The sequence below is a fragment of the Ananas comosus genome, linkage group 13 (assembly GCF_001540865.1).
Source record: "Ananas comosus cultivar F153 linkage group 13, ASM154086v1, whole genome shotgun sequence".
NCBI classification, from domain to species: domain Eukaryota; kingdom Viridiplantae; phylum Streptophyta; class Magnoliopsida; order Poales; family Bromeliaceae; genus Ananas; species Ananas comosus.
In genome coordinates, this window is record NC_033633.1 from 4,456,653 (window position 1) to 4,481,712 (window position 25,060).

Consider the following 25,060-nt stretch of genomic DNA (forward strand, 5'->3'; position numbering starts at 1 on the left):
GTTTAAACTTTTAGTACCATTATCGAGAGGCATGTTTTAGTCAATATATTGATTTATTTAGTTTGCATACCAAGTGCTCCTTTTTCTTTTGTGATAATCCATCAGGCTGACTCATATATACCTCTTTAGAGATCCCTATTTAAAAAAGTAGTTTTAATATCTATCTGATATAGCTCGAGATCGAAATGAGCAACCAGAGTTATAATAACACGAAAAGATTTTTTTATGTATATTGAAAAGAAAGTCTTTTTTATAGTCAATACCTTCTTTCTAACTAAATCCTTTTGCCACAAGATTGACCTTATATCTCTCTATATTATCCTTAGAGTCCTATTTGGTTTTATTAACCCACTTGCATTCTACGGGTTTAACTCCTGTAGGTAACTCAACAAGATTCCATACCTTAGGGCCTGTTTGTTTGGGTGAAAGTAGAGATGGGTGAAGTCGTTTTCGGTTGTAAATGATCACTTCCGCTGTTTGTTTTGCCGTAATAAAGATACGGTTGAAACTGGAGTTACTCGAAACAGCGTAATTGACTTCGGCCCATCCCGGGCCACACTACAACAAAAACAGTGTATAGCGACATTTTTAAATGTTGGTACAGGTCAAAAAAAGTGCTACTGGCTAAATTACCGACACTTTTAAAAAGTGTTATTGTCTGCCACCACGAATGACGCACCTCGCACGGTCGATGGATTTTTCGGGGCCGTGGGGTAGTATTCATGATTCAGATGAGTATTTATATGTATGTGTGGGTATCAGGTTTTGCGAGTCCATGGCTTCCAATAGATGCAAGCATCTACTGTTAATTACCCCCTTGAGATTGGGGCACCTTCGATTAAGAGACCTTTATAGATTGGATGAGATGGATCGTATCTCGGTTTATTGAATCCTAAGTATATATATTAGGATTCAGTTGGATTTGAGGTTGATTAGGCCCTAAGTATATGTATTAAGACCTGATCGATATTAAACTCTATGTATTTAGAGTCTAATTGGTTCATGAGATATGGGTATGAGATCTGGGTATTCGTTCATGGGATTTGGGTATTAGTTTATGAGATTTGGGTATTGGTTCATAGGATATGGGTATTAGGTTGGATGTATGGTTCATGGAATTTAGTCCATGAGGTTTGGTGTATGGTTTATGGGGTTTGGTCCATGAGGTTTAGTTGTGGTTCATGGAATTTGGTCCATGAGGTTTGGTTGGTTCATGGGATTTGGTCCATGAAATTTGGTTTTGGTTCATGGGATTTGGTTCATGAACTTGGTTTTGGTTCATGGGATTTGGTCCATGAGATTTGGTTTTGGTTTTATGTGTGGACTTGGTTTGGATTTATTTGGGTTCAAGTTTGGGTTCTGGTTTTATTTGTGGACTTGAGTTTGGATTTATTTGGGTTTGGATTTTGGTCTTATTTGTGGACTTGGTTCAGGTTGGGTTTGGATTTGATTTGGGTTTGGGTTTTGGTTTTATGTGTGGACTTGGGTTTGGATTTTATTTGGGTTTGGATTTTGGTTTTATGTGTGGAATGGGTTCGGATTTTATTTGTGGATTTGATTTGGGTTGGGTTTGCGTTTGATTGGGGTTTGGGTTTTGGTTTTATTTGGGGAATGGGTTTGGATTTTATTTGTGGACTTGGTTTGGTTTCGGTTTATTTTGGTTTTGGGTTGGATGTTTATTTGGACTTGGTTTGGTTAGCTTTGGGCCGTTTGGCTTTGTATGTGGACTTGGTTTGATTTGGGTTTATTTGGGTTTTGGGTTTTGGTTTGGATGCTTATTTGGACTTGGTTTGGTTAGGTTTGGCTTTGTATGTGGACTTGGTTTGGTTTGGGTTTATTTGGGTTTTGGGTTTGGTTTGGGTTTGGACTTGATTTGATTTAGGTTTGTAGGTGAACTTGATTTGCAATTTGGGTTCGCATATGAACTTAATTTGCGATTTGGGTTCGCATATGAACTTAATTTGCAGTTTAAGTTTGTGTATAGACTTGATTTGCAATTTGATTTGGGGTCCGAAGAAATCCCCTTTTGATTTTGCAATTTGATTTGGGGTCCGAAGAAATCCCCTGTTGATTTTGTAATTTAATTTGGGGTCCGAAGAAAACCCCTATTGATTTTGCAATTTAATTTGGGGTCCGAAGAAATCCCCTATTGATTTTGCAATTGAATTTGGGGTCCGAAGAAATCCCCGTTTGATTTGAATTTGAATTTGATCTTCAAATTTGATTTGGTTTGGGGTCCGAAGAAATCCCCGTTTGGTTCTAATTTGGGGTCCGAAGAAATCCCCGTTTTGATTCCAATTCGGGGTCCGAAGAAATCCCCTTTTGATTTTGATTTGGGGTCCGAAGAAACGAGGAATCAAAGATTCCCCTCCCCTCTTCTTGCGATGCTGCGGATGACGTCGACGAAGTTGATGACGGTGGCGTGGATCTGTTCGGCCATCGGATTTGATTTGACATTTTCGAATAAGTATTGAAGGGTCCGAAGAAACGGGGAATCAAAGATTCCCCTCCCCTCTTCTTTCGAAAATATCAAACCGNTGGGGTCCGAAGAAATTCTTTTTTGATTCTAATTTAATTTGGAGTCCGAAGAAATCCCCTTTTTAATTCTAGTTTGTTTTGGGGTCCAAAGAAATCCCCTTATTGATTCTAATTTGATTTGGGGTCCGAAGAAATTTCCATTTTGATCTTGATTTTGGGTCCGAAGAAATCCCCTTATTGATTCTAATTTGATTTGGGTTCCGAAGAAATTTCCGTTTTGATCTTCATTTGGGGTCCGAAGAAATCCCCGTTTGATTCATGATTTGGGGTCCGAAGAAATCCCCGTTTGATTTATGATTTGGCGTCCGAAGAAATCCCCGTTTGATTTTTGATTTGATTTGGATCTAAGCTGGTCTGAAAGTTTCGTGAATTGATTCAATGTTCTCGGAAAAGATTGAAGGGTCCGAAAAAATAGGAAATCTTTGATTCCCCTCCCCTCTTCTTTCGAAAACACTAAACCGGTGATGCTGGAGATGACGTCGGTGAAGATGATGACGGTGGCGCGGATCTGTTCGGCCATCGAATTTGATTTGACATTTTCGAAAGATGTTGAAGGGTCCGAAGAAACGGGAATCGGAGATTCCCCTTCCCTCTTCTTTTGAAAACACCGAACCGGCGATGCTGGAGATGACGTCGGTGTAGATGATGACAGTGGCGCGGATCTATTCAGCTGTCGGATTTGGTTTGACATTTTTGAAAGATGCTGAAGGGTCCGAAAGAAACGGGGAATTGAAGATTCCCCTCCCCTCTTCTTTCGAAAATATCAAACCGGCGATGCTGTAGATGTCGTTGGGGATGGTGGCGTGGATCTGTTCGGTCAGCCAATTTGATTCAATATTTTCAAAAATGTTTTGAAGGGTCCGAAGAAACGAGGAATCAAAGATTCCCCTCCCCTCTTCTTTTCGAAAAGATCAAAACGGCGATTGTAGACGTCGTCGACGGAGTTGTTAACAGTGGCATGGATCTGTTCGGCCAGCAAATTTGATTCGATATTTATCGAAGAAATGTTGAAGGGTCCGAAGAAACAGGGAATCAAAGATTCCCCTCCCCTCTTCTTTCGAAAGTATCAAACCAAACATGCTGGAGATGGTCGCGGCAATGTAGATCATCCATTCCATCATCAACGACTTCGAATGGGGTATTGAGAGGTCCGAAGAAACGGGGAATCAAAGATTCCCCTCCACTCTCCCACCGAAGCCATCTAGATGATATGGATGGCTACGATCGTCGGACAAAAGAAAAAAAAAAAAAGAGGGGGAAGAAAAGAGATCTTTTTTTTGTTTTATTATTATTTTTACTTTCTTTCTTTTTTCTTTCTTTTTTACTACCTGCTGATGGATTCGATGAAGCGGCTCAACGATCTCTCTCTCTTTCTGCGGCTCGGCGATTTCTCCTTCTTTCCACGGCTTGAGTGATATCTCCTCCTTTCCTCGGCTCGGCAATGTATCCTCCTTTCAGCAGCTCGGCAATATCTCCTCCTTTGAATATTTTGAACTTGGAAGTGTGTAGCAATCTATCTATCGTGTCGTCTCTCTCCAAAAAATTTCTCCCCGAATTTGATTTCGGTTCCCATATTTATAATGGGAAGGGAGGAGTTAGTTAAGAATTCAAAATTCGAAATTCGAATTTTGAATTATTTGTTGGATGGTTGGAGGATATTTGGGGGGTGGTTGGGAGTTCAAAATTCGAATTCGAAATCGAATGAGTTGTTGGATAGTTGGAAGATATTTTGGGAGTTGGTTAGGGAATTCAAAATTCGAAATCGAATTTTGAATGGGTTGTTGAATGATATTTTGGGAATTTGGTTGGGAATTCGAAATTCGAAATCGAATTTCGAATAGGTTGTTGGATGATGTTTTGGGAAATGGCTGAAAATTCGAAATTCGAAATCGAATTTTGAATGGGTTGTTGGATGATGTTTTGAGAATTGGTTGAGAATTCGAAATTCGAAATCGAATTTCGAATGGGTTGTTGGAGGATGTTTTGGGAATTGGTTGAGAATTCGAAATTCGAATCGAATTTCGAATGTGTTGTTGGATGATATTTTGGGAATTTCAAATTCGAATTTTGAATGGATTATTGGAGGATATTTTGGTAATTTGTTGGGGGTTCAAAATTCAAAATTCGAATTTTGAATGGATTATTAGATGGTATTTTGGGAATTCAAAATTCGAAATTCGAATTTTGAATGGATTATTATTTGAAATCGGATTTCGACTAGAAACTTTATAAGGTGTGGGTGTGGGCCGTCGTTGATCAGACCCACCTTAATTTATTGGGTTCAAATGATAATGAGCTGAAATAAAGGCCCACCCTCACTTTTTTTTTTTATTTATTTTTTTTTTTTTATTTATTTGTTTGGGCTTTCGTAATGGCTCACCCACTCACATTTTTTTTTTATTTGTTTGGGCTTTCGTAAAGGCCCACCTACTCACATTTTTAAATGGGCTTATTGTATATTATAATTATTGACCCGAGAAAATTAATGATTAATACGAGACCTATTAGGATTGTATGAACTCGAATCTAATTATTTTTTTATTAGGATTAGGATTGTTTCAACCTATATATATATATATATGTATGACAAGTATTATTTTACCTCAAACAGTTATTATATGTGGGGTCGCTAGGTATATAGTGGCAGTTTAAGAGTGTCGGTATAACCTAAAAAGAGTACTGCTAATTTACCAACACTTATTTAAGTATTTAGCAACCGCCGAGCCTCTACCTCGTTGGCTGCGGTAGCGGAGGAGGAGGAGACCGAAGAGCTCTTCGTCTAGGGTTTCAGTAGATTGAGTGAGGGGAGAAGGAGATATGGTGATCAATTTTTCCTTTTTTGTTTGTAATCGGGCCGAATGGGCTGGGTGAGGTGAGTTGAATAGAGTAAGCTTTTATTTTGGTTGGATTGGACTTTATATTTAGGCCTTAGTAAATTTTTTTTTAAAAGTTTTGTCATAAATGAGACATTTACCCAAAATTGTTTCAAACATATGTTCCTATAATTTAATTCTATTGTAGTGCCGTTGGATTAAGGAATCAAGGATATATACTAATGTGGTAAGTAGTAATAAAAAGAAACAAAAGTCGAACCAAATTTGCACCATATCTACCATTATTCCATTACCTCTAATTAGTACATTTTTCCAAAGGAAAAAAGAATTAAAGGCATACTTATTTTTGTATTCTAATTTTTTGTTTTGAGAATTAAGTTTGTATCTATTAATTATGATTTTTAATATGTAAGCTTACAAATTATCTAATTATGTATTGTTCCCAACATACCAAGATCTGTGGAACCACCAACTGTACTTCTAGAGCAAGTGGCAAAGGACTTGATGGTTGGTATTTGAGAACCAAGTTCGAATCTTAGTTGATTCATATTTCTAGCTAAATTTATTTCTAAATATAACAAATGAAACGGATAGTGTGCTATCTATCTCAAAAAAAAAAAAAAAAAAAAAAAAAATCTGTCGAACCACGGCTATCACTGCTATTGCTATAGAGCGAATCCATTATGAGATACTCGAATAGCATTTCACCTAAAACTAATACCGCACCATACAGTGCGACTAAATGGGCCACGTATGCTCCCACTGATCTTAAGCGCCTCAACACCTGTTTGGTATTTTTTTTTTTCTATTTTAATCACACAGAAAGTGCGAAAAAGACATGCAATTAATCTATTATTTATTCTCAAATAACACACCGTTACTAAGCCTTATCTAAGTATTACATTATTCTAGTGAAATAAAAACTCAAAAATTTAGAACAAACAAGAGTTACAAAACTGCAATTCTTGAAACCTTAGCACTTTATGGAAATAAACAGTACTCCGTACCTTACATAAACAACATAGACATCACAACCTTAATTGATTAGTACGCAGATCCTAATTAATATTTTTCCTCTCTCTTTCCAATCTGAGTTGGTAAGCCTCCTTTCATTTTGAGCGACAGTGAGAATTCATGCTCAGGAGCGCTCTTCTTTCCCACAACACTAAGCTGAAACCTTTCAAGCAAACAAGCCGCAATGGACTTCATCTGTATATAAGCCATCTCCTTCCCCAAGCACATTCTCGGTCCGGCATGAAACACCGGGTAACGGAACGGGTTCTCTGGCCGGAAAACCCCATTTTCCAACCACCTCTCCGGCTTGTACTCTTCGCAATTCTCCCCCCATATTTCCTTCGATCTTCCCATAGCATAAGCATTGTATGTTACAAACCATCCTTTCCCCACGAACGTTCCGTCCGGCAGCGTATCGTCCTTTTTGCATGATTGCCTATCAATAGGCACAGGAGGGTATAATCTCATCGTCTCCGATATCGCAGCATGCAAGTAGTGCATCTCTCGTAGCTCGTCAAAGCTGAACATCTCGCTCGAATTCGAATTCATTTCTCGGACTGTTCTAATCTCTTCTACAATCTTTTTTTCAACATCGGGTCTCGTAGATACAATCCAGAAGAACCATGTCAGTGCCGACGAAGTAGTCTCGCGGCCAGCAACAAGGAAATTTATCACGTTATCGCGAAGGAGCTCTTCTGAGTGGTCTTCATACGATGCAAATCGGGACAGGAGATCGCTCTTCCGATCCAAAGGCCTCTCCTTTCGTGACCGAATAATGTCAAGAGCATAGTTGTGGACGATCGAGATCCCTTCTTTTATGCGCTGCTCCGATCCGATATTGAGTAGCTTCTTGATCCTCCATGTCACATTCAGTGCATCCAAGAGCCGCCATCCGATGAGGTACTGCGTTTCTCCGAAAGCCCGCATGAAGTCAGAGCTCGTGCCAGCAAAGCCTTCTTCAGTGAGGGAAGCGGGATCAGCATCGAAGGCCACCTTGCAGATGTTATCGAAACCAAAACGTTCGAGAACGTCCTGCATCTCGACGATCTCTTCTCTTTCTTCCGCTTTGTTCAACAACGGCAACAATCTGTGCTGTATCTCAAATTGCACTGCATCCACCACGAAGTTACGGAGGGATTTCGTATTGAATTCGTGGCTCGCCACTTTTCTCTGCTGCTTCCAATGCTCCCCATCAGAGTTAAAGATTCCACGGCCAAAAAAGTCTTCGAACAAGGCGAGCGAGCGCTCGCCCTTCGGGTAGTTTTTGAAGTTGATTTTCAGCATGTGCTCCACATTTGCGGGGTTGGCGGTGATGACGCCGCTGGCCTGCCCGAGGCTTCGGAAGACCATCGTGCGCGTCGGGCTTGCGAGGAGGATTTCGGTCGTCCATTCGAGGAACCGGTGGCGGTTCTTGATGAACTGCGGGAGGTAGCCGAGAATTGGGTAGGGTTTTAGGCCGTAGGCGGTGGGTTTTCGTGGTTGGTCTTGACGGAAGAAGATGTAGAGGAAGAAGGGGAGAAGGAAGAGAAGAACTAGCAGTTGGAGAGTGAAGAGCTCCATATCTACTATCTCACTGCATTCAGCTAGCGAACAAACACTTGGTAGGAAAACGAAGAATAATACATGGTTTATATAATGCGTTTCATCGGCTAGCTTTTTTATTTTATTTTTTATTTAGGACCCCAACAACAGGCAATTTTGAATTGGTCCCCTTATGGTTGAGCCCTTGTCTTGTCTTTCTCTTTCTTTTTCTTTGTTTTCGTTTCCTTCTCAAGTGTATGTTGTGGAATTTACAGCCCACCTATAGTTTGGTTTAGATAGCTGTGTAATTAGATATATTTTATATTTTAGATTAGGTTGATTTAATTGACCATTAATCCTTTAGATTAGATAGCGGTTGGGTGGGAAAGGAGTTTACGGTATGTTTTTTTTTTATTATTCTATTATGGTTTGGTTCGAAAATAAGTTATTCTTATTTATTTCAACATGAATTGTGTTGTTCAAAATTAAAATTTTTTATTAATTAATTTATAAATAATAATAATAATAATGAAATATTGCTAATTAATAACTAGGAGCGTATTTAATCTAGATGGAGGTTGATTTTCGTGGATATCAGCTATCAAGCTCTTTACCCCTTACACTAAAGACGGACGGTAGGTAATTCAATCAGGATTTATTAATCATAGAAAAAGAAGGCTAAGAAAACTTGTGTAGGCCTCCGCTACAACTTAAAAAAATTAATTTGTAACCACCTTGGGCAGCAAGGAAAATCCTTGGGCACCAAGGAAAATGCTTACTTGGGCACCAAGTACATGTGTCCAACTCGTGGCCCCATCTCCGATTCTCCGCAGCCATCACCCTTCAACATTGAACATTAATTGCACTACAAAAAATAGCAAAGTAGGAACAGAAATCAGAAGCTGAAAAAATAAATAAAAAGAAATGGTTAAATAATGAATGAAGACCCCTTCGCCTATTGTCCACCGTGAAATTAGTCCCTCAACATAATATTTTGTTTTTTTTTTTTTCTATTTTGAATTTTTTTAATTGAATTTTTTTTATCAAATAACTTTAATATGATATATTTAGCTATGAATCCATCAAATTTAATAGTTTTAGCTACTTTCTAGAACATAATTCTATTTTTTTTTATTTTCGATTTTTGAATGTTAAATATTTGAATTTCTTCTAAATTGTCACGCCCCAAGTCCCGTCAATTTAGACCACTAGGAATATATATGCAACAGACCCGCTGGACAGGTAAATTTTTTTTCTACCTGCACAAAGCGAAAACATAAGCCAATCTGTATAACACACATGATATAGATATATAAACTATCAGAGTATGAAGCTACTAAACTGAACTAAAAGTTTACAATGCTTGACTTCCCGAAATATTATATTATTTTGTTTATACAAAAAGGGCACTTTTTTCTAGACCAGCTAACCATGATCTATTTAGCTCACGATGGTCTTTGCCGTCATCCCATGCTGCGCCGGCAAAAGAAAGCTATGAAAAGGTGTAAATAACAACGCGATGAAAACTTTAAATAAATTTTTATTGGGTGCAACTGCCAAAAGTAATACTCTACACTCACTTGGTTCAAAAGAGGCATTAGTAGATAATAACGATAACTGGAATAACTATGCAAGAGAAAGTGTTATAACTACTATGCCTCAAATACATATACAATTAATATGTGATAATGACCATAAAGTTTTCAATAATACACAATAAAGTTTGGAATATAAAAAATCCGTTCATGAAATATGATTAATATAAGTGAAGTGAGAGATCGTTAGGATTTCTATAAATATGGCCCAATTAATCATGTTCAAATATGGATTTACAATAAATAAAGGTCATTCTTAGTAAATATAGAACTACTTGATATAGTATATTTAATCTCTTTCCCATCTATTTAAGTTAAGTAGAATCCTAATAAGACTTTGATGAAAAGTCAATCTGAACTCTATATAAAGAGGGTACTGGTCCTGCCATCTTTTCATATGCATTCTGATGAATAATTACCATCTATTTCACACCAAACGGAAGAGTGCCTGAAAAAGAAGGGGAAACCAAATTACTCAAGTTCAATTGGTAACGTTTAGATTACAGCTAAATTTTTCACTTTCGCAGATTGATTAAGAATTTCTTCTCTATGGTGCTCTGTGAGTTATATTTTATTCTGTTTAGGATCTTGGGTATGGGTATGTATTTAGTTTTCTTGCTTTTACATACCAATATACATCTATCTTCCTCCAAACTCTTTATCTTGTACTGAGTCGTAGAACGAATAGGTCCGGAATAGCAACTAGAGAGGCGAAGGAAGGTGAGCACCGTACAAACTTGATAAGCAATTTTGCCTAAGTCCATAATAATTGGTATCAGGGTGGGTTCGAGAAATAGGAACCATGTCGTCATCAAATGCTGCCATCGTTGACATCGTCCCTTAGCCCAAGCGGCCCAAGCGAGGCAAGAGGAAAAAAGCCATAGACCCATGCGAGGGAGTTCGTTTCACTCAAGGACCACATAGGCTTGATGAAGGATATTGTTGCGAGAGTGGAAAAGCGATATTCTATTCTATCCCAACACTTAGGCCCTGTTTGGATGCATAGTTAAAAAACTCCATGGAATTTTTATTCTATGGTTTTGGTCTAAACGAAATACGGAATCCTGTAACTACAAAAAATTTCCACAGCTTCATTTTTAAGCTGTTTGGATATATATCATACAATTCCACAGTATTTATAATAACTAAATTTCTAAAATTTTAAAATTCAAAATTCAAAATTCAAAATTTAAAAATAAAATTGTAAAAATTAAAATTCAAAATTCAAAATATAAAATTAAAATTTAAAATTTAAAATTAAAAAAGTAAATTAGATTTTATGTTTTAAATTTGAAATTTGAAATTTGGAATTTGAAATTTCAATTTTGAAATTTGAAACTTTAAAATTAAAAACTTAAAGTATACCATTTAAACTTTAAATTTTGAAATTTAAAAAATCTATAATTAAAATTTTAAATTTCAAATTTAATAATTTATAAATTTACATATTTATAAATTTAAAATTTTAAAGTTAAGTTTAAATTTAAATTTTGAAGATTGAAAATTAAAAATTAATTTGAAATTTGAAATTTGAACTTTTTGAAATTTGAAATTTGAAATTTGAAATTTGAAAGTTGAAAGTTGAAAGTTGAAAGTTGAAATTTGAAATTTGAAAATTGAAAATTGAAAATTGAAATTTTAACTTTTTGAAATTTGAAAATTGAAAATTGAAAATTGAAAATTGAAATTTGAAATTTGAAACTTGAAATTTGAAGTTTTTGAAATTTGAAATTTGAAATTTAAAATTTGAAGTTTTTGAATTTTGAAATTTGAAATTTAAAATTTAAAATTTAAAATCAAAATTAAATTTGAATTTTAAAATTTTAAAATTTGAAATCTAAAATTTTATGTTGAAATTTAAAATTTAAAAATTGATACATCTTTGGGAGCCCAAAATAGTGGAATTTTTTTTCCTTTGGTTAAAGTGGATTGTAAGTTTACTCCATTTTTTGGAGTATAGTATAACTATGCTCCAAAAATTACGTCATTTTTTTTTTCTTCCAAACGCTTCATAGGATTATTTTCCTACCGGCGTAGCATAGTTTAACTATGCTACGTTTTTAGAGGTATCCAAACGGGGCCTTAGAGATGATGGAAGTATGGGCTTCATACCACGAAGGACCTCGCTACAGCTACCATGATGACCTTTCGCTGATCACTCGAGCAGTTTCAGGATGACCTCACTCACCACCAGAATAAGCGAAAGGTGCTGGTGGACGACCTTGTCGCTAGGGTCGATGCAGCCGAGGGCCTCAAGATATGGATGACAAGCCTCAAAAAGGATGTGGCTCGCGGTGTTGAGGCATAGAAGGGGTACATACCAAAGGTCCATATCCCTAAACTCTGGTGTTTCAAGGGCACGCAAGATGAGAAGAAATTGATAACTTCTTATAGCACATAGAGCACTACCTCAAGGCATTATGATTAGAGAACAAGGAAGGGAAAGTCTAAACCGCTTCCATGTACCTCACCAACAGTGAATAATTCTATGGTGGCGTCGGCAGGCGACAGAGGCTGAAAAGGGCCAATGCGAGCTAAGGAGGACTTTTTGCACGAGCTCAAGGCACAGTTTTAACTAGATCTTGTGAAGAGGCAACTTCGATAGCACAAGCATATTAGGACACTCAACAAGTATGTCAAGGAGTACTCTAAATTGATGCTAGCTACCACCAATATGGCCGAAGAGGATCAACTATTCTTCTTTTTTGATGGGTTCCAACCATAAGCGAACAAGGAGCTCGTAGGACATGATGTTAACGATGTGAGCTTCACTATTGCCTTAGCGGAGAAGCTACTTGAGTATGGGAAGGAAGATCATACTCATGGAAAACCACCTAAGATGGGCAAGGCCAAAGGTGGGGGAGATTGTTGTGAACAAAATGACAACTAGGCAACTTCCTAGCTTTGCCGAAGGCAATGCCGATGCCATACCTTGGAGTTAAGCATCATGGAGGAGACAGCCCCTTGCATGGTTCCGGCTAGCCGCATCGATGTCACGCCCCGGGACCCAGCGGAAGCCCACCCGGCGCGTGCCCAGACCCACCATACGTCTAAAACATATAAGACGTCTAAAAACAACAATAATAAAAGCAATAATAAAAGACATCTAGGAGTATCAGAGCATAATAAATGTCTAAATGCTACAACAAGGGATAAGGATAAAGCTATAAATCCACTACATAAAACATAAAGTGTTATAAGGAAATCTCAGATACAAGTGCTATAGGTAGATACATAGGTGGTCTCTATACATGGATACAAAACCTCTCACACTCTCAACTACAAAAAGAAGGAGTAAACCACCTAGGCAAAGAACCGCTCCTCGCTAGCTAGCTAAGCAATCCCCTTACCGCGATCCCGTGCCTCCGCCGGTGCCGAAGGCTCTGAAAAGGAAACCATAAAACAGGGGAGTGAGAACTATTAAAAATAGTTCCCAGTAGGCAATTACTGACTTCAGTGAATGCACTACAAGGCCCAAAGCTACAAAAGATGTCAGTGAGAGTAACAATAGAAAAGCGAAAGGTAAGTAAAAATAATGTAACCTACTACCACATGATATCTCTACTTAGCGTAATTAGCATAAGTATGAAGCAATTATGCATGAAGTAAAAGTCTCCAACTATCATAATGTTCACAATGCGAAATAGTAAAGTTCCGTTGTTTACTATTCTAGTCAATGTCCAAGTAGTACACTAAGTCATCATCTGTCCACATGTCATAGTGAATACTCAAAGTCAAATCTGAAGAGACCCACCCGAAGGCTGTCTATGGCCCTGAGACCCACCCGTTGGCTGTCTGGCCGGTGCCGAGCCTAATGGCCCCGTGGTAGTCATCATCCCCACCCTAGGAATGAGCCTGTCCCACGGCAATCCACTTCGGCGCCCAATCCCGCACGGCGAATATGAATCGCGATGGCTATCTCCGGACTGCCGGCTTGTAGGGAGCGACCCTCACAAGCATGTGCGAATGAGCACAATGGCAAGTAGTCAAACGATCTGTCGCAAGTACCAAGTCCTCATGTCTAGTAACATGGAATGTGTCAAGTACCCCAATGGCCTATCCCTATGTCATCATGTCTCTAACATGGAATGTGGCGGATAAGTAGTGGCCTATCAATATGTCTCTATGTTGCAGTTTCATAGTTTACTAGTTTCAAGTGCCCCTTTATGACACTCTTGTTCTCTATGTCAGAGCATGGCAACTATGTTCCAAAGTACATATTCCAACTCATAATCCTCATAAGTGATGTATTTTTCACTTGCAAATAAACACTTTTCCCATATGCATGCATTCTACTCATATAGCCCTACTATATAGTGAAATTTTCATAATACACAAGACATGCATTTTAAGTGCTCTAAAATTCATATAAATTTCATTTAGCATAGAAATGAATTTAAAAAATATTTTACAACAAGTAGAAAGAGCATAGGGGCCATTTCGCCACATTTTCACGAAGCCAAACCCACCAAAATCGACTTCTTCGTTTCGCCGAACGAAGGTATCCACAAGCTTCCTAGTACCCTAGAAACATCAAAAATAGGCTCACCCAAACGAAACGAAGAGCAAATAGCTCAATCATTAAGCTTCTCAAGCTAGGGTTGGGAAAAACTCACCTCAAGTGAAAAACCCTCTCTTAATCTTCAAATGGAAGGTAGGGGTCTTCCAATCTAACTCATATAAAGGTTCCAAACCATTCAAATGAGATCAAGAAGCCTCAAATCCAAAAACCCCAAAAATAAACCCTAAATCCCAAAATCTAGGGTTTCATCTAGTAAAACCTAGGAAAACATGTATCAAATGGGGATTACAAGCTACCAACCACAAGAGAAGCTCCAATCCAAGCTCAAAACCAAGTAGGGTTGAAGTTTGATCTACCACAAAGCTCCAAAAGTAAGCTCCAAGCCTCCAAAGGTGAGAAATGAGGAAGAAAATGGTGCTCCAAGGCCTCCAAGCAAGCTCCTCTCCTCTCCTTCTCCTTCTTCTCCTTTCCTTTCTCTCTCTAGAAGTGTAGGAAGAGTGTGAGGGAGAGAAAATAAGAGTGAGAGGGGAGGAGAGGCTGCCTATATCCTCTAAGGTAACAAAATCCAGCAAGGCCCCTCAAAAACTCAAATTTACATCAGCCCGGTCTGGGCAGTTTTCGCCTAGAGGGACCGGTCTCCCCGACGTGGGACCGGTCTCTCAGCCTGCCCCCGAAAATCCAACGTTCGGGAACCAGTCTCTCCATGTGCGGGACCGGTCTCTCCCCGCGCAGACGCGCTCGGGGACGGGTCTCGACTGCCAGCGACCTGTTGCCTCGCCGGCTACGCAGCACTGTTCACTGGGGGACCGGTCTCTCCTATCAGGGACCGGTCCCCAAGAGTAAAAACTCTCAGGACTCTGCCAAAACTCTCGAGATCGAACTTTTAGGCCGGGATACCATCGACGGCCCTCCACCAAGTGTGGAAAAGTTCGGAATATAAATCGAACACTCAAACCTCGCAATTTGCAATGGTCCAGTGCGCTACATTCACCCCTCCTAAAAAGGATTTTCGTCCGCGAAACTCGAAAGCAAAAGCATACCTCAAGACTCCATCTGAAAAAGATGGGGATAGCGCTCCTGCAGCGCAATCTCTAGCTCCCACGTGGCCTCCCGCTCCGCGTGGTTGCTCCAAAGAACCTTTACATACGGAATATCCCGATTCCGCAGCTTCTTCACCTCGCGAGCCAAAATCTTCACGGGTTGCTCCTCGAAGCTCAGATCCTCGCGCAGCTCCACTGGTATAGTTCCCAAAACATGAGCTGGATCACGAATNGGCAGTTTTCGCCCAGAGGGACCGGTCTCCCCGACCTGGGACCGGTCTCTCAGCCTGCCCCCGAAAATCCAACGTTCGGGAACCGGTCTCTCCCTGCGCGAGACCGGTCTCTCCCCGCGCAGACGCGCTCGGGGACCGGTCTCAACTGCCAGGGACCGGTTGCCTCGCCGGCTACGCAGCACTGTTCACTGGGGGACCGGTCTCTCTTATCAGGGACCGGTCCCCGAGAGTAAAAACTCTTAGGACTCTGCCAAAACTCTCGAGATCGAACTTTTAGGCCGGTATACCCTCGACGGCCCTCCACCAAGTGTGGAAAAGTTCGGAATACACATCGAACACTCGAATCTCGCAATTTGCAAAGGTCCAGTGTGCTACAATCGAGCTAGCGGCAACCTAGACCCTCTTCATTTTATAATTGCGAAAAGGGATGGGGCATAGCGAGATGACTTACCTTGCGGCTATTTGCGAGGTAATGATGAGGGCCTTGAGAAGGTCTTTTCGATTGAAATTGATGCAGTCTTGAGGGAATTCTAAAATGTTATGCCTTAGGAACTACCCAAGTGACTCCTACCTAAGTGGGAAGTGGACTATGCGATTGACCTCGAGTTAGAAGCCAAGCCACCAATGACAACACCATATAGAATAGTCCAGCTGAAGCTCGAGGAGTTGCAAACCAATTGCAAGAGCTCCTCAATTGAGCTATATAAGACTGCCAAAGGCACCCTATGGAGCACCAATACTATTCTAACAGAAGAGCGACGAAAGACTATGACTCTGTTTTGATTAGAGGCCACTCAATAAGGTAATAGTAAAAAATAAGTACCCTACCACTTTGGTTGCAGACTTTGACCAGCTAGGTGGGGTGAAGTATTTCACCAAGCTCGATCTCCACTCAGGGTATATCAAGTCCGAATTGTGGAAGTAGATGAAGAGAAGACCACATGTGTGATGAGGTACATGGCCTAAGAGTTCCATGTCATGCCATTCATCCTGACAAATGCACCGACGACCTTCTGCACTCTTATGAACAAGCTATTCCACCCTTATCTCGGTCACTTCATGGTAGTGTGCACCTCAACGTCATCGTTGTGTATAGCAACACATTGAAGGAGCATGTCGAGCATCTATGGACCATCTTTCATGTATTGCGAGAGAACCAGCTTTTTATTAAGAAAAAGAAGTGCTCCATCATGAAGAATTAGGTACACTTCCTTGGCCAATAGATGGGCCAGGGGCAACTCCACATGGACCACCGGAAGGTGTGGGCAATCTACGAGTGGGGGACACTCATGATAGTGTATGAACTGTAATCCTTTCTCAAACTCATCAACTACTATCGCCGCTTCATCGTGTGCTACTCTACACAAGTGGCTCCGTTGGCGGACCTACTAAAGAAGAACTAGGCATGGGATTGGACTGCTTAGTGCGCGGAGGCATTCGAGGACCTTTAGTGGGCAATGACGGAGGATCCAGTACAACGACTTCTTGATTGCAATAGTCCATTCAAAGTGCATATAGATATTTCGGACTTTGCCATTGGCGATATTCTCATGTAGGATGGGCAACCCATCACCTACAAGAGCCGTAAGCTGAATGACATTGAGCGGCGATGCATTGTTTAGGAGAAGGAAATGATCGTCGTGGTGCATTCTTGAGGACTTGGCATTACTACCTTCTCAGGATCAAGTTCGTGGTGCAGACGAACATTAGCACCACGAGCTACTTCCAAACCCAAAAGAAGGTATCACCAAAGCAGGCGAGATGACAAGACTTCTTGGCGGAGTTCGTGAATCCCGAAGAGCAATCCCGAAGAGCGATCGTGAATCCAGGTTTATGGGCAAGTTTTGGACAAAGATATTTTAGATCTTAGGGTCGGAGTCGCTCTTCTCCACCAGTGTCCACCCACAGATGGATGGGCAAATAGAGCGGGTGAACACCCTATTGAAGGAATACCTATGACACTTTGCGGGTTCCTACTAGAAGAACTTGGTGCACCATAGTAATGTGGCTCAATTCTCTTACAATTTGCAGCTGAGTGAGTTCACAAATCTAAGCCCATTCGAGCTGGCGATAAGGAGATAACTGACGGCCCGACACACAGTCAGCGAGTGAGGCCACAGCCCATGGCCCTCCAATTCACTTCAAAACTACAGAAAAGGGCGAGATCGCCAGGGCCTATCCAAAGAAGAAGGCCTGCCGAATGACCAAATGGGTTGATGCAACGCGGCGGCCATTGGAGTTTGCTGAAGGTTATTGAATCTTGGTTAAGTTCTGCAACCCCAATAATTCAAGGCCTTTCGCAAGATATACTGTGGGCTACTACAGAAGCTTACATGTTTAGTATGCGATGAAAATTGATTAATTAAGTTTTGTATCTCTTTCATTTAGTTTGCATATTTAAAATATAAAAAAAAATTGATTTCTTGAGTATTAATATTTTTCTTACTCTATGATTTTATTGTTGTATTATTATAATTTACGTATAAAAAATTTAGTTAAGTTGTTTCAAATTCCTTTTATTAATTATATAGGAATATTATTTATTATTATATTATAATTTATTATTTATCTAGTTATTTGTTATTTATGTATATAATTATATTTTTAACGTCATTCACTTCTGCCAAGATAATAATAGAACTGAAGAAACTTTACTTTCATAGCTGTAAAACCAAACAGCTTTGGAAAGAAGTAATTTTTATCTAAACTCTACTTTTACCACAGTTCACTTAGGCCCACCCAGGCCTAAAGTCCACTTTCGGTAAAACCAAACAGGCCTAAAACAAAGGGAAACTCAATTTGAAGGGCGATGGATTCCCTCAGGGCCATTTTGGGAATAAAAATGAAAGATTTTATAGATTTCTTTTTCTAAAAATGTATGGATAGTCCCTGCAACGCTCCAATGTTGAAACTTACTGTCACGCCCCGGATTCCTCGTTTCCCCGGGTACGCTAACAGACCCACCGTATACATAGAAATTTTTTCTGTATACGAAGCGAAGCTGTACAAGAACCAGAAATCAAACACACTACAACCAGTAGTATAGAGCTGCTAGAAAGGAATAAAACATATATAATCACAGTGGTTCAATACATACATAGTATCCGGGTACAAAAATACTCGCTCCAGCGAGATACAACATCCGTATGTAAAGAACCAAAAACTACAACTACTTGTAGTTGGTGCTCCTCTAGCTCTGCGACTCGGCTGGAAAGGCTCTAACTCGCAACGCTTTTGCCACGATCAGTCTCAGTAGTAGCAGCAGCCGGAACAGAAGGCTCTACAAAAGAAGGATAACAAATGGGCGTGAGAACTACTGCAAAAACAAGTAGTCCTAAGTGGGTACCGCCCTCAACTCATCGGTTCACCCACCAAGTCTACAGATGTATGCTCAAAAGATAGTAAGGGAACCGGAAACAATCTACAGCTACATGCCACTATACTATCATGATCCGACACTACTATCTGTAGAATAAGACAAGCTCTCACCCAATCTCACTAGGGACTGTAAACATACCGTCCCAGGAACTGTGAATACACCCGTCCCGCCTGTCGAAGCTATACAGCTACCTCCGCACTAAGCAGTCCATGGAGAGCAAGTCCAAACAGGACACAACGACACCAACACAAACGCACAAAGTCCGACTCCGGAGTGGCACTCGTGGGCGCTACCCAACCAAGTATGCAAGCGTATCTCTGTCGAGCTCAATCAGGCTCTCACAAGCTAAGATCCAAGTAAATAGGGTCCAACTGGTCTAACAACCAACTCACGTGCCCTCGGCATAATCTGATGCAACAACAGCAATCTAGGTCCACCGTCAACCTCAACGGCACCCGACAGTCCGGAACAGTCTAAACACTGCTGTAAAAATAAGCTCGGCATCTCAGCCCGAGCGTAAATACATTCTACACTATTCTGAATATCCACCACCCCCAAACTGCGGTGATACAAACAAACTACGGCTTCTAGAGCTAAATCTGGTAGTTTTAACATATGACAGTGTAGAAACGCTAGTTTTCTCCTAAGTCAATTCCAAGTCCAATATGTATAATTTATCTAACTTACTACAGTATGCTCCAAATTTAAATTTTATTTAACATACTAATCAATGAATTCGAGCTAAAAATATGATATACAATTGCTGAAAATATACATGTTGACTATGCGTACACTTAGGAGGAGAATCCAATGATTAACCCACCTTAAGCGCTAAATCCACGGCAGCGAGGAGTCGCCGGAATTCCTGTCAGTCTCTGCCACAACCAGCAACCAAACAAATCCAAGGTCTACACAAAATCCACCAAAAATCTATCAATACTCTAAAAATTCAGCACTTAAGCTAATATCATCCAATTCCAATGTCAACTTTACCTTCCAAAGCTCAAATCAGATGAAGGAAGGTCCCAAAACCAGTGGGCTGTGCTGGAGTATCAAGCTTTGGTTCACAACCCAGCTCCTTCAAAGAATTGCTCCAAGAAAATCACAACAAACTCATTTTCAGCTCAAACCTCCAGCAGCAGAGAAGAATGCGAAAATAACTGAGCTAACCTTAACCAAATTCTGTTAATTTAGGCTCCATGAATTTTTCTTAAAGTCTAGAATCCAACAAACCAAGTTTCGTGGTAAATGGAGCTTCCTACATCGTACACGAGTCGAAACACCGAAGGTCGCCGCTAGAAAACTGCTAGAACTGCAGCCCTCTAGTTGAAAGTGCACAAATTGGAGGAATTGAAGCAATTTGAGGTGTTAGTAGGGGTGGAACTGGGCCGGGCTTGGATCGGGTAATACTATGCCCAAGCCCGGCCCAAAAAAAAATGTTGGGCTTCGGGTCGGGCTTTTACCCAATTTTGTATAAGGCCTGGCCCAAGCCCAAGCCCAATGCCCAATACCCATCGGGCTTTGTGAAGGCCCATTTTATACATTTATCATATAATACATAAATACTTTTATTTGTATAATAATATGTACCATATATTTACTCATAGATATGTATAATTAATTAATTATATAGAATAATACTATTTATTATATCCTAATATGAAACTAAATATTTTGTTAATATATAATATATCCTCATATATATATATAAGTATATACCATTAATAACACTATATACTATATATGATATAATATATAATTTATTCTTTTTATAAAAAAATATTATATATATATATATATATAATTAAATATTTTATTTTAATAATTAATATATCGGGCTTTTGGGTCAGGCTCGGGCCGGGCTTGGACATGCCCAAATAGGCCCAAAATTTTTTCGGGCCTAAATTTTGAAGCCCGGCCCGAACCCAAAGTTAAATTTTTAATACCCAAAGCCCGGCCCAAATATGGCCCATCAGGCCGGGCCTTGTTTAGGCCCGGGCCCAGTTCCACCCCTAGGTGTTAGATACAATTCTAAACTTCACTGTGAAGAAAGGATGAAAAGGGTTCACTGGAGGTGTACATAGCCTATTTATAGGGAGGTGAAAAGACAAGATAAGCCCTAAGAACTCCAAACACAAAACTGCTGCCCCTGCAGAAATCCCCACTTTCGGGCGCCCAAAACATACATCTGTGCGTCCAGAAATCTCCAGGCTATACAAAAGCTTCCCATTGGTTCCTCCGCCGTGGTGTGCTGCGCCCATAACCGGCTCCGGTGGACCTCACCTACCACCAGCCACGTGTCAGCGCAAACGATACTCCCGAAGTGAATTTTCGGACCCACTTCTGGACGCCCGAAACTAGGATCCGAATTGGCTTTCAGTTCTGCTCAGTTCTGCACTCAAGTTCTGGGCGATCGAAACCTTGTTCTGGACGCCCGAATCTGGCAAAACTCCAGTTTTGCTTATTTGAGTGCGCCGAGTCCATTTCTACATCCATTTCGTGCAGAATTAACTCCAACTCAGTCCGACACTCTCCAGATGTGTCGACCAGTCACTAATACTGTAGCTAATTCTATTCAAACTTCTGGAACACTACACTTACATAAAAACTAACTCTTGACGTTAACACTTCTGTTCTCAAACATTTGAAAATTATAATTGTAATATTTCTTCTCTAATTTCCTTTTTTTTTTTGGTAAATTTATTATTTTATAAGCGTATAAAATTACCTTTTGTATTCTAGACTCGGGTTTTCTTGAAAATTCAACAAGAAGTAAACAAGAAAAACAAATTCTGAGAACAAAGGCGTAATATCCATAATAATATCAGACGTCAAGTCTACCTCGCGTGAGTTAAACATGACATTTCAATTGGGCTGATGCAAAAAAAACCCAATAGGCATAATAGGCCCAGTAGACCAAGTCGTCAGTACTTGGGTTAAAGAGTATATCTTTATAGTGATTCCAAGGGTATGTTTGGTTGGCCAAAAGTGAAGCACCGAAAATAATATTTTAAAAAGTGATCTCATATCGATTGTTTGCGTTGCGAAAATAAATATAAAAGTCACTTTACAAAAGTGGACTAATTAAGTGAATTATAATTAAATCTTATATTTTTTACTTCGGCTCAAAAAATGTAAAGTGGACTGATTAAATGAATTATAATTAAATCTTATATTTTTTACTTCGGCTCAAAAAATGTAAAGTGGACTGATTAAATGAATTATAATTAAATCTTATATTTTTTACTTCGGCTCAAAAAATTCGAAAGTCACCAAAATTACAAAGCTTAACTAAAATGATATATTTGGTCTTAAATTTTAAATTATGAATTAAAATTTGAAGAAATGTTTTTAAATTTTAATTATAAATTCAACTCGATTTAAGTTTAAATTTAAATTTTAAGAATAAAATTTTAAATTCCAAATTTAAATTTTTAATTTAAATTATGAGTATAAGTCGTTTGTTTATATTTTCACTTTTTTTACTATAATTAAAGAATCAAAATTATAAAATTATAGTTTTCATGTTTCACTCTATAGCTATCTAAATAATCGAATTGAAAAGAAAAAAAAAATGAGTTTTTTCAATTCAGCCACTTTTGGATAACTAAACGTCGCTCTAATAACAATCAAAACAGTAACCTCAGCAGCACCAAAAAGAAATATTCCTTACCACTCACAAACGACTGTAAAAACACACCTATAAAGTTGCACTCATGGCGCCCCGCATGCATTTTCTTTGGACTCGAAAGAGTTGATTTAGGGGAGAAAAAAAAAAAGATGGAAGAAACTACCAAATGCCTTAGAACGGATTCATTATTTACGCGGCCACAGAGGGATCGAGCACGTGGCCCATGAATAACACCGCTTCGGTTGTGTCCTCCCTGATCAAGAAAAAGAACGGGTGATCAGCAACGAAGTCCGGAGGAGGACGAGGCGCCCTGCAACAACCCTCAAGCATCATGAAAGAAGCGGCGGCTGCTTCGGTTCCTTCCTCATTAACTTCGATGAAAGATTTGTGCAAAATCAATGTTCGGGCGATGGGTGAATCGGCTATTTCAGTCAGGCCCCCGTCCCCACAGAAGAGCAAATGTACTCCCATCTCTTTTAGAACTCGAGGTGCATCCAACCCGCAAGATATTTTGAATTTGGGGATCTTCAACTCTCCCAATTTGACCTCCCGCTTCGGGAGATGGCGGTTTAGGAACTCGGGATCGGAACTCAACTTATCAATTAAACTCCATAGCCCATCTCGATCGTCGGGCAAGAAAATATACATGGAAAATTGTCTCCTATCATTCCCTTTTCTATATGGAAGCCTTTGTCTCCTATCATTCCGTTTTCTATACGGAAGCCTGAGCACTTTGAAGTCATCGAATGAAGACATGAACTGCATTTCCGGATTCGTCATGAAGGGCACTAGCACAGAATTTCCGTTGAGCAAGTGGAACTCACCGTCTTCCGTTCCTGATGCGTCGAATCTATCAGCCCAAGCCCCTTTAAAGTAAATAGCATTACCGAGCACCACCCTAGTGAATTGGTTGATAGCTCTACCGGAAATCATACTCTTTGTAAGACCATTTGTTGCCGAACTAATCCATGAGTTAATTTGATCAGTAATTTCATCAGCCTAAATTAATAGGAAAGAAAAAAAATATTAATAAACAAATACAGCAGCGTTCAGATTGGCTTAGAAAAAAGGGGGGAAAAACCGAATCTGCAACACTGGTTTACCTGCCAACAATTTTACTGATAAGTAAAATTAGCAGCAGAAGAAATATTTTTGTCTTTTAAAAAATTAAATAAGTATTATTTATTGAAGTTGATTTGCAAAACCGAGACTAACAAAAAAATCAATATAATTCCAGCTTAATCAATACCCAGAATCCTTAATTCCTTATCATTCCAAATTCAGGATAGATAACTAGAGGGGTGGCAAAAGGATAAAAATAAAAAAAAAAAAAAGAAAGAAAGAAAGAAAAAGTTCAGTTACAGAAAGATTAGTATGCATGGACTGAAGTGAGAATTTATGGCAAGATATATAACAAAACTGGAAGAGAAACATATTCACCACTGTTCAGCTGCCTCAAATTCAAGAATACTAAAAACAAAAACTTAGAATCTTCTTCACAATATCAGAGGGGTTTGTTCACTGCGAACTTAAGCTGTTGGATTGGTCTCTGCGATTGCGATTGCGATTTGATATAGCATCAGAACCATTTCCATTTCTAATCTAGTTTCTTCTGCTTCAATTTCAACCTAGATTCAGTTAGATTCAATTCGACCTTGTTAGCGGGGGCATGTTAAAATAGACACCATATATGGTTCTCACCATTCCTCTACCTGCCAGACTAATAATCTTTTATGTTGATCCGATCCCCCTAAGACATGCATATTCAAGCTAAAACCCCACAGAAACCCTAATAACTCGAGAAACGAACAACAAAAAGAAAAAGAAAAAGGAAAAGGAAAAAGAAAAAAGGAACAAAAATCATAGAGCATGGATTCGAACCTTGGTTTGGAAATCGACGGATTGGATCTCCGCCTTGTAAGCGGAGGCGGCGATCTCCGCGAACGCGGCCTGGAGGGAGAGGGAGGCGTCGACCCACACCCCGTTCGCGAAGGAGACGCGGGGCCCACCGCCGGCGGAGGCGTCGGCTAGGACGCGGCCGACGACGCGGGCGGCGAGGGTGGCGACGTCGTCAGCGGTGGCGCCGGGGCAGAGCACGGCGAGGAGCTCGTCGAGGGCGGGGCCTCGCGTCCCCGCCGCGGCGAGGCTGAGGAGCGCGTGCAGGGAGAGCGGCGAGAACGCGAAGTTGGCGCCCTTCTTCGACTCGGCGGCGGCCACGCGCTGCGCGAGGCGCAGGGCGAACGCGGTTTGGTGGGCGACGAACTCGCTCAGGCTCATCGCGCGAATCGCCTTCTTCGGGGCGAAGCGCGTTTCCGGAAGCGGCGGCGGAGGAGGAGAAGATGCTAAGCGTCTCGTACTCATCAGCACACGAGGACGGAGGGAGGAGGAAAGAGACGAGACGAAAGAGCGCGACGCGGAGAACCTGCCTCCTTTCAAAGAGAGAGAGAGGGGTCCAAAACACACAAGAAAAAAAATTAATGCGCACTCGCGGCTGATTATTTTTAGAGCGAAAATATAAAGTAGGGGACCGGTAATTTTGTTGATCATTCCCCTGCCGAAATCACAGCGATTCTCATTTTCCAAATATCTGCTTCAAAATTTTTTTCTTTTTTTTCAGAAACAAATTTATTTTAAAATTTGAAAGGAAAAATTACTAATTGTACGTAATACTGATCTGACGGTTAATTTGCATCTCGCCAAGTTGTATAGTTTCAGCTCTATCCTTATTCTGGTGGACAAAACTGGGCGCCCAA

General features: G+C 40.0%; 2 protein-coding genes across 2 annotated transcripts; both read right to left on the reverse strand.

The window, feature by feature from the left end:
- On the reverse strand, positions 6,208-8,051 carry LOC109719139 (cytochrome P450 94A1-like). The gene has a single exon (XM_020245670.1). It carries the CDS (start codon positions 7,944-7,946, stop codon positions 6,435-6,437), a length of 1,512 nt encoding a protein of 503 aa, XP_020101259.1. The 5' UTR covers positions 7,947-8,051; the 3' UTR covers positions 6,208-6,434.
- On the reverse strand, positions 22,275-24,759 carry LOC109719201 (serpin-ZXA-like). Its single transcript, XM_020245747.1, has 2 exons — positions 24,189-24,759; positions 22,275-23,306 (listed from the first exon to the last, which is right to left on the reverse strand). Exons 1-2 carry the CDS (start codon positions 24,666-24,668, stop codon positions 22,497-22,499), a joined length of 1,290 nt encoding a protein of 429 aa, XP_020101336.1. The 5' UTR covers positions 24,669-24,759; the 3' UTR covers positions 22,275-22,496.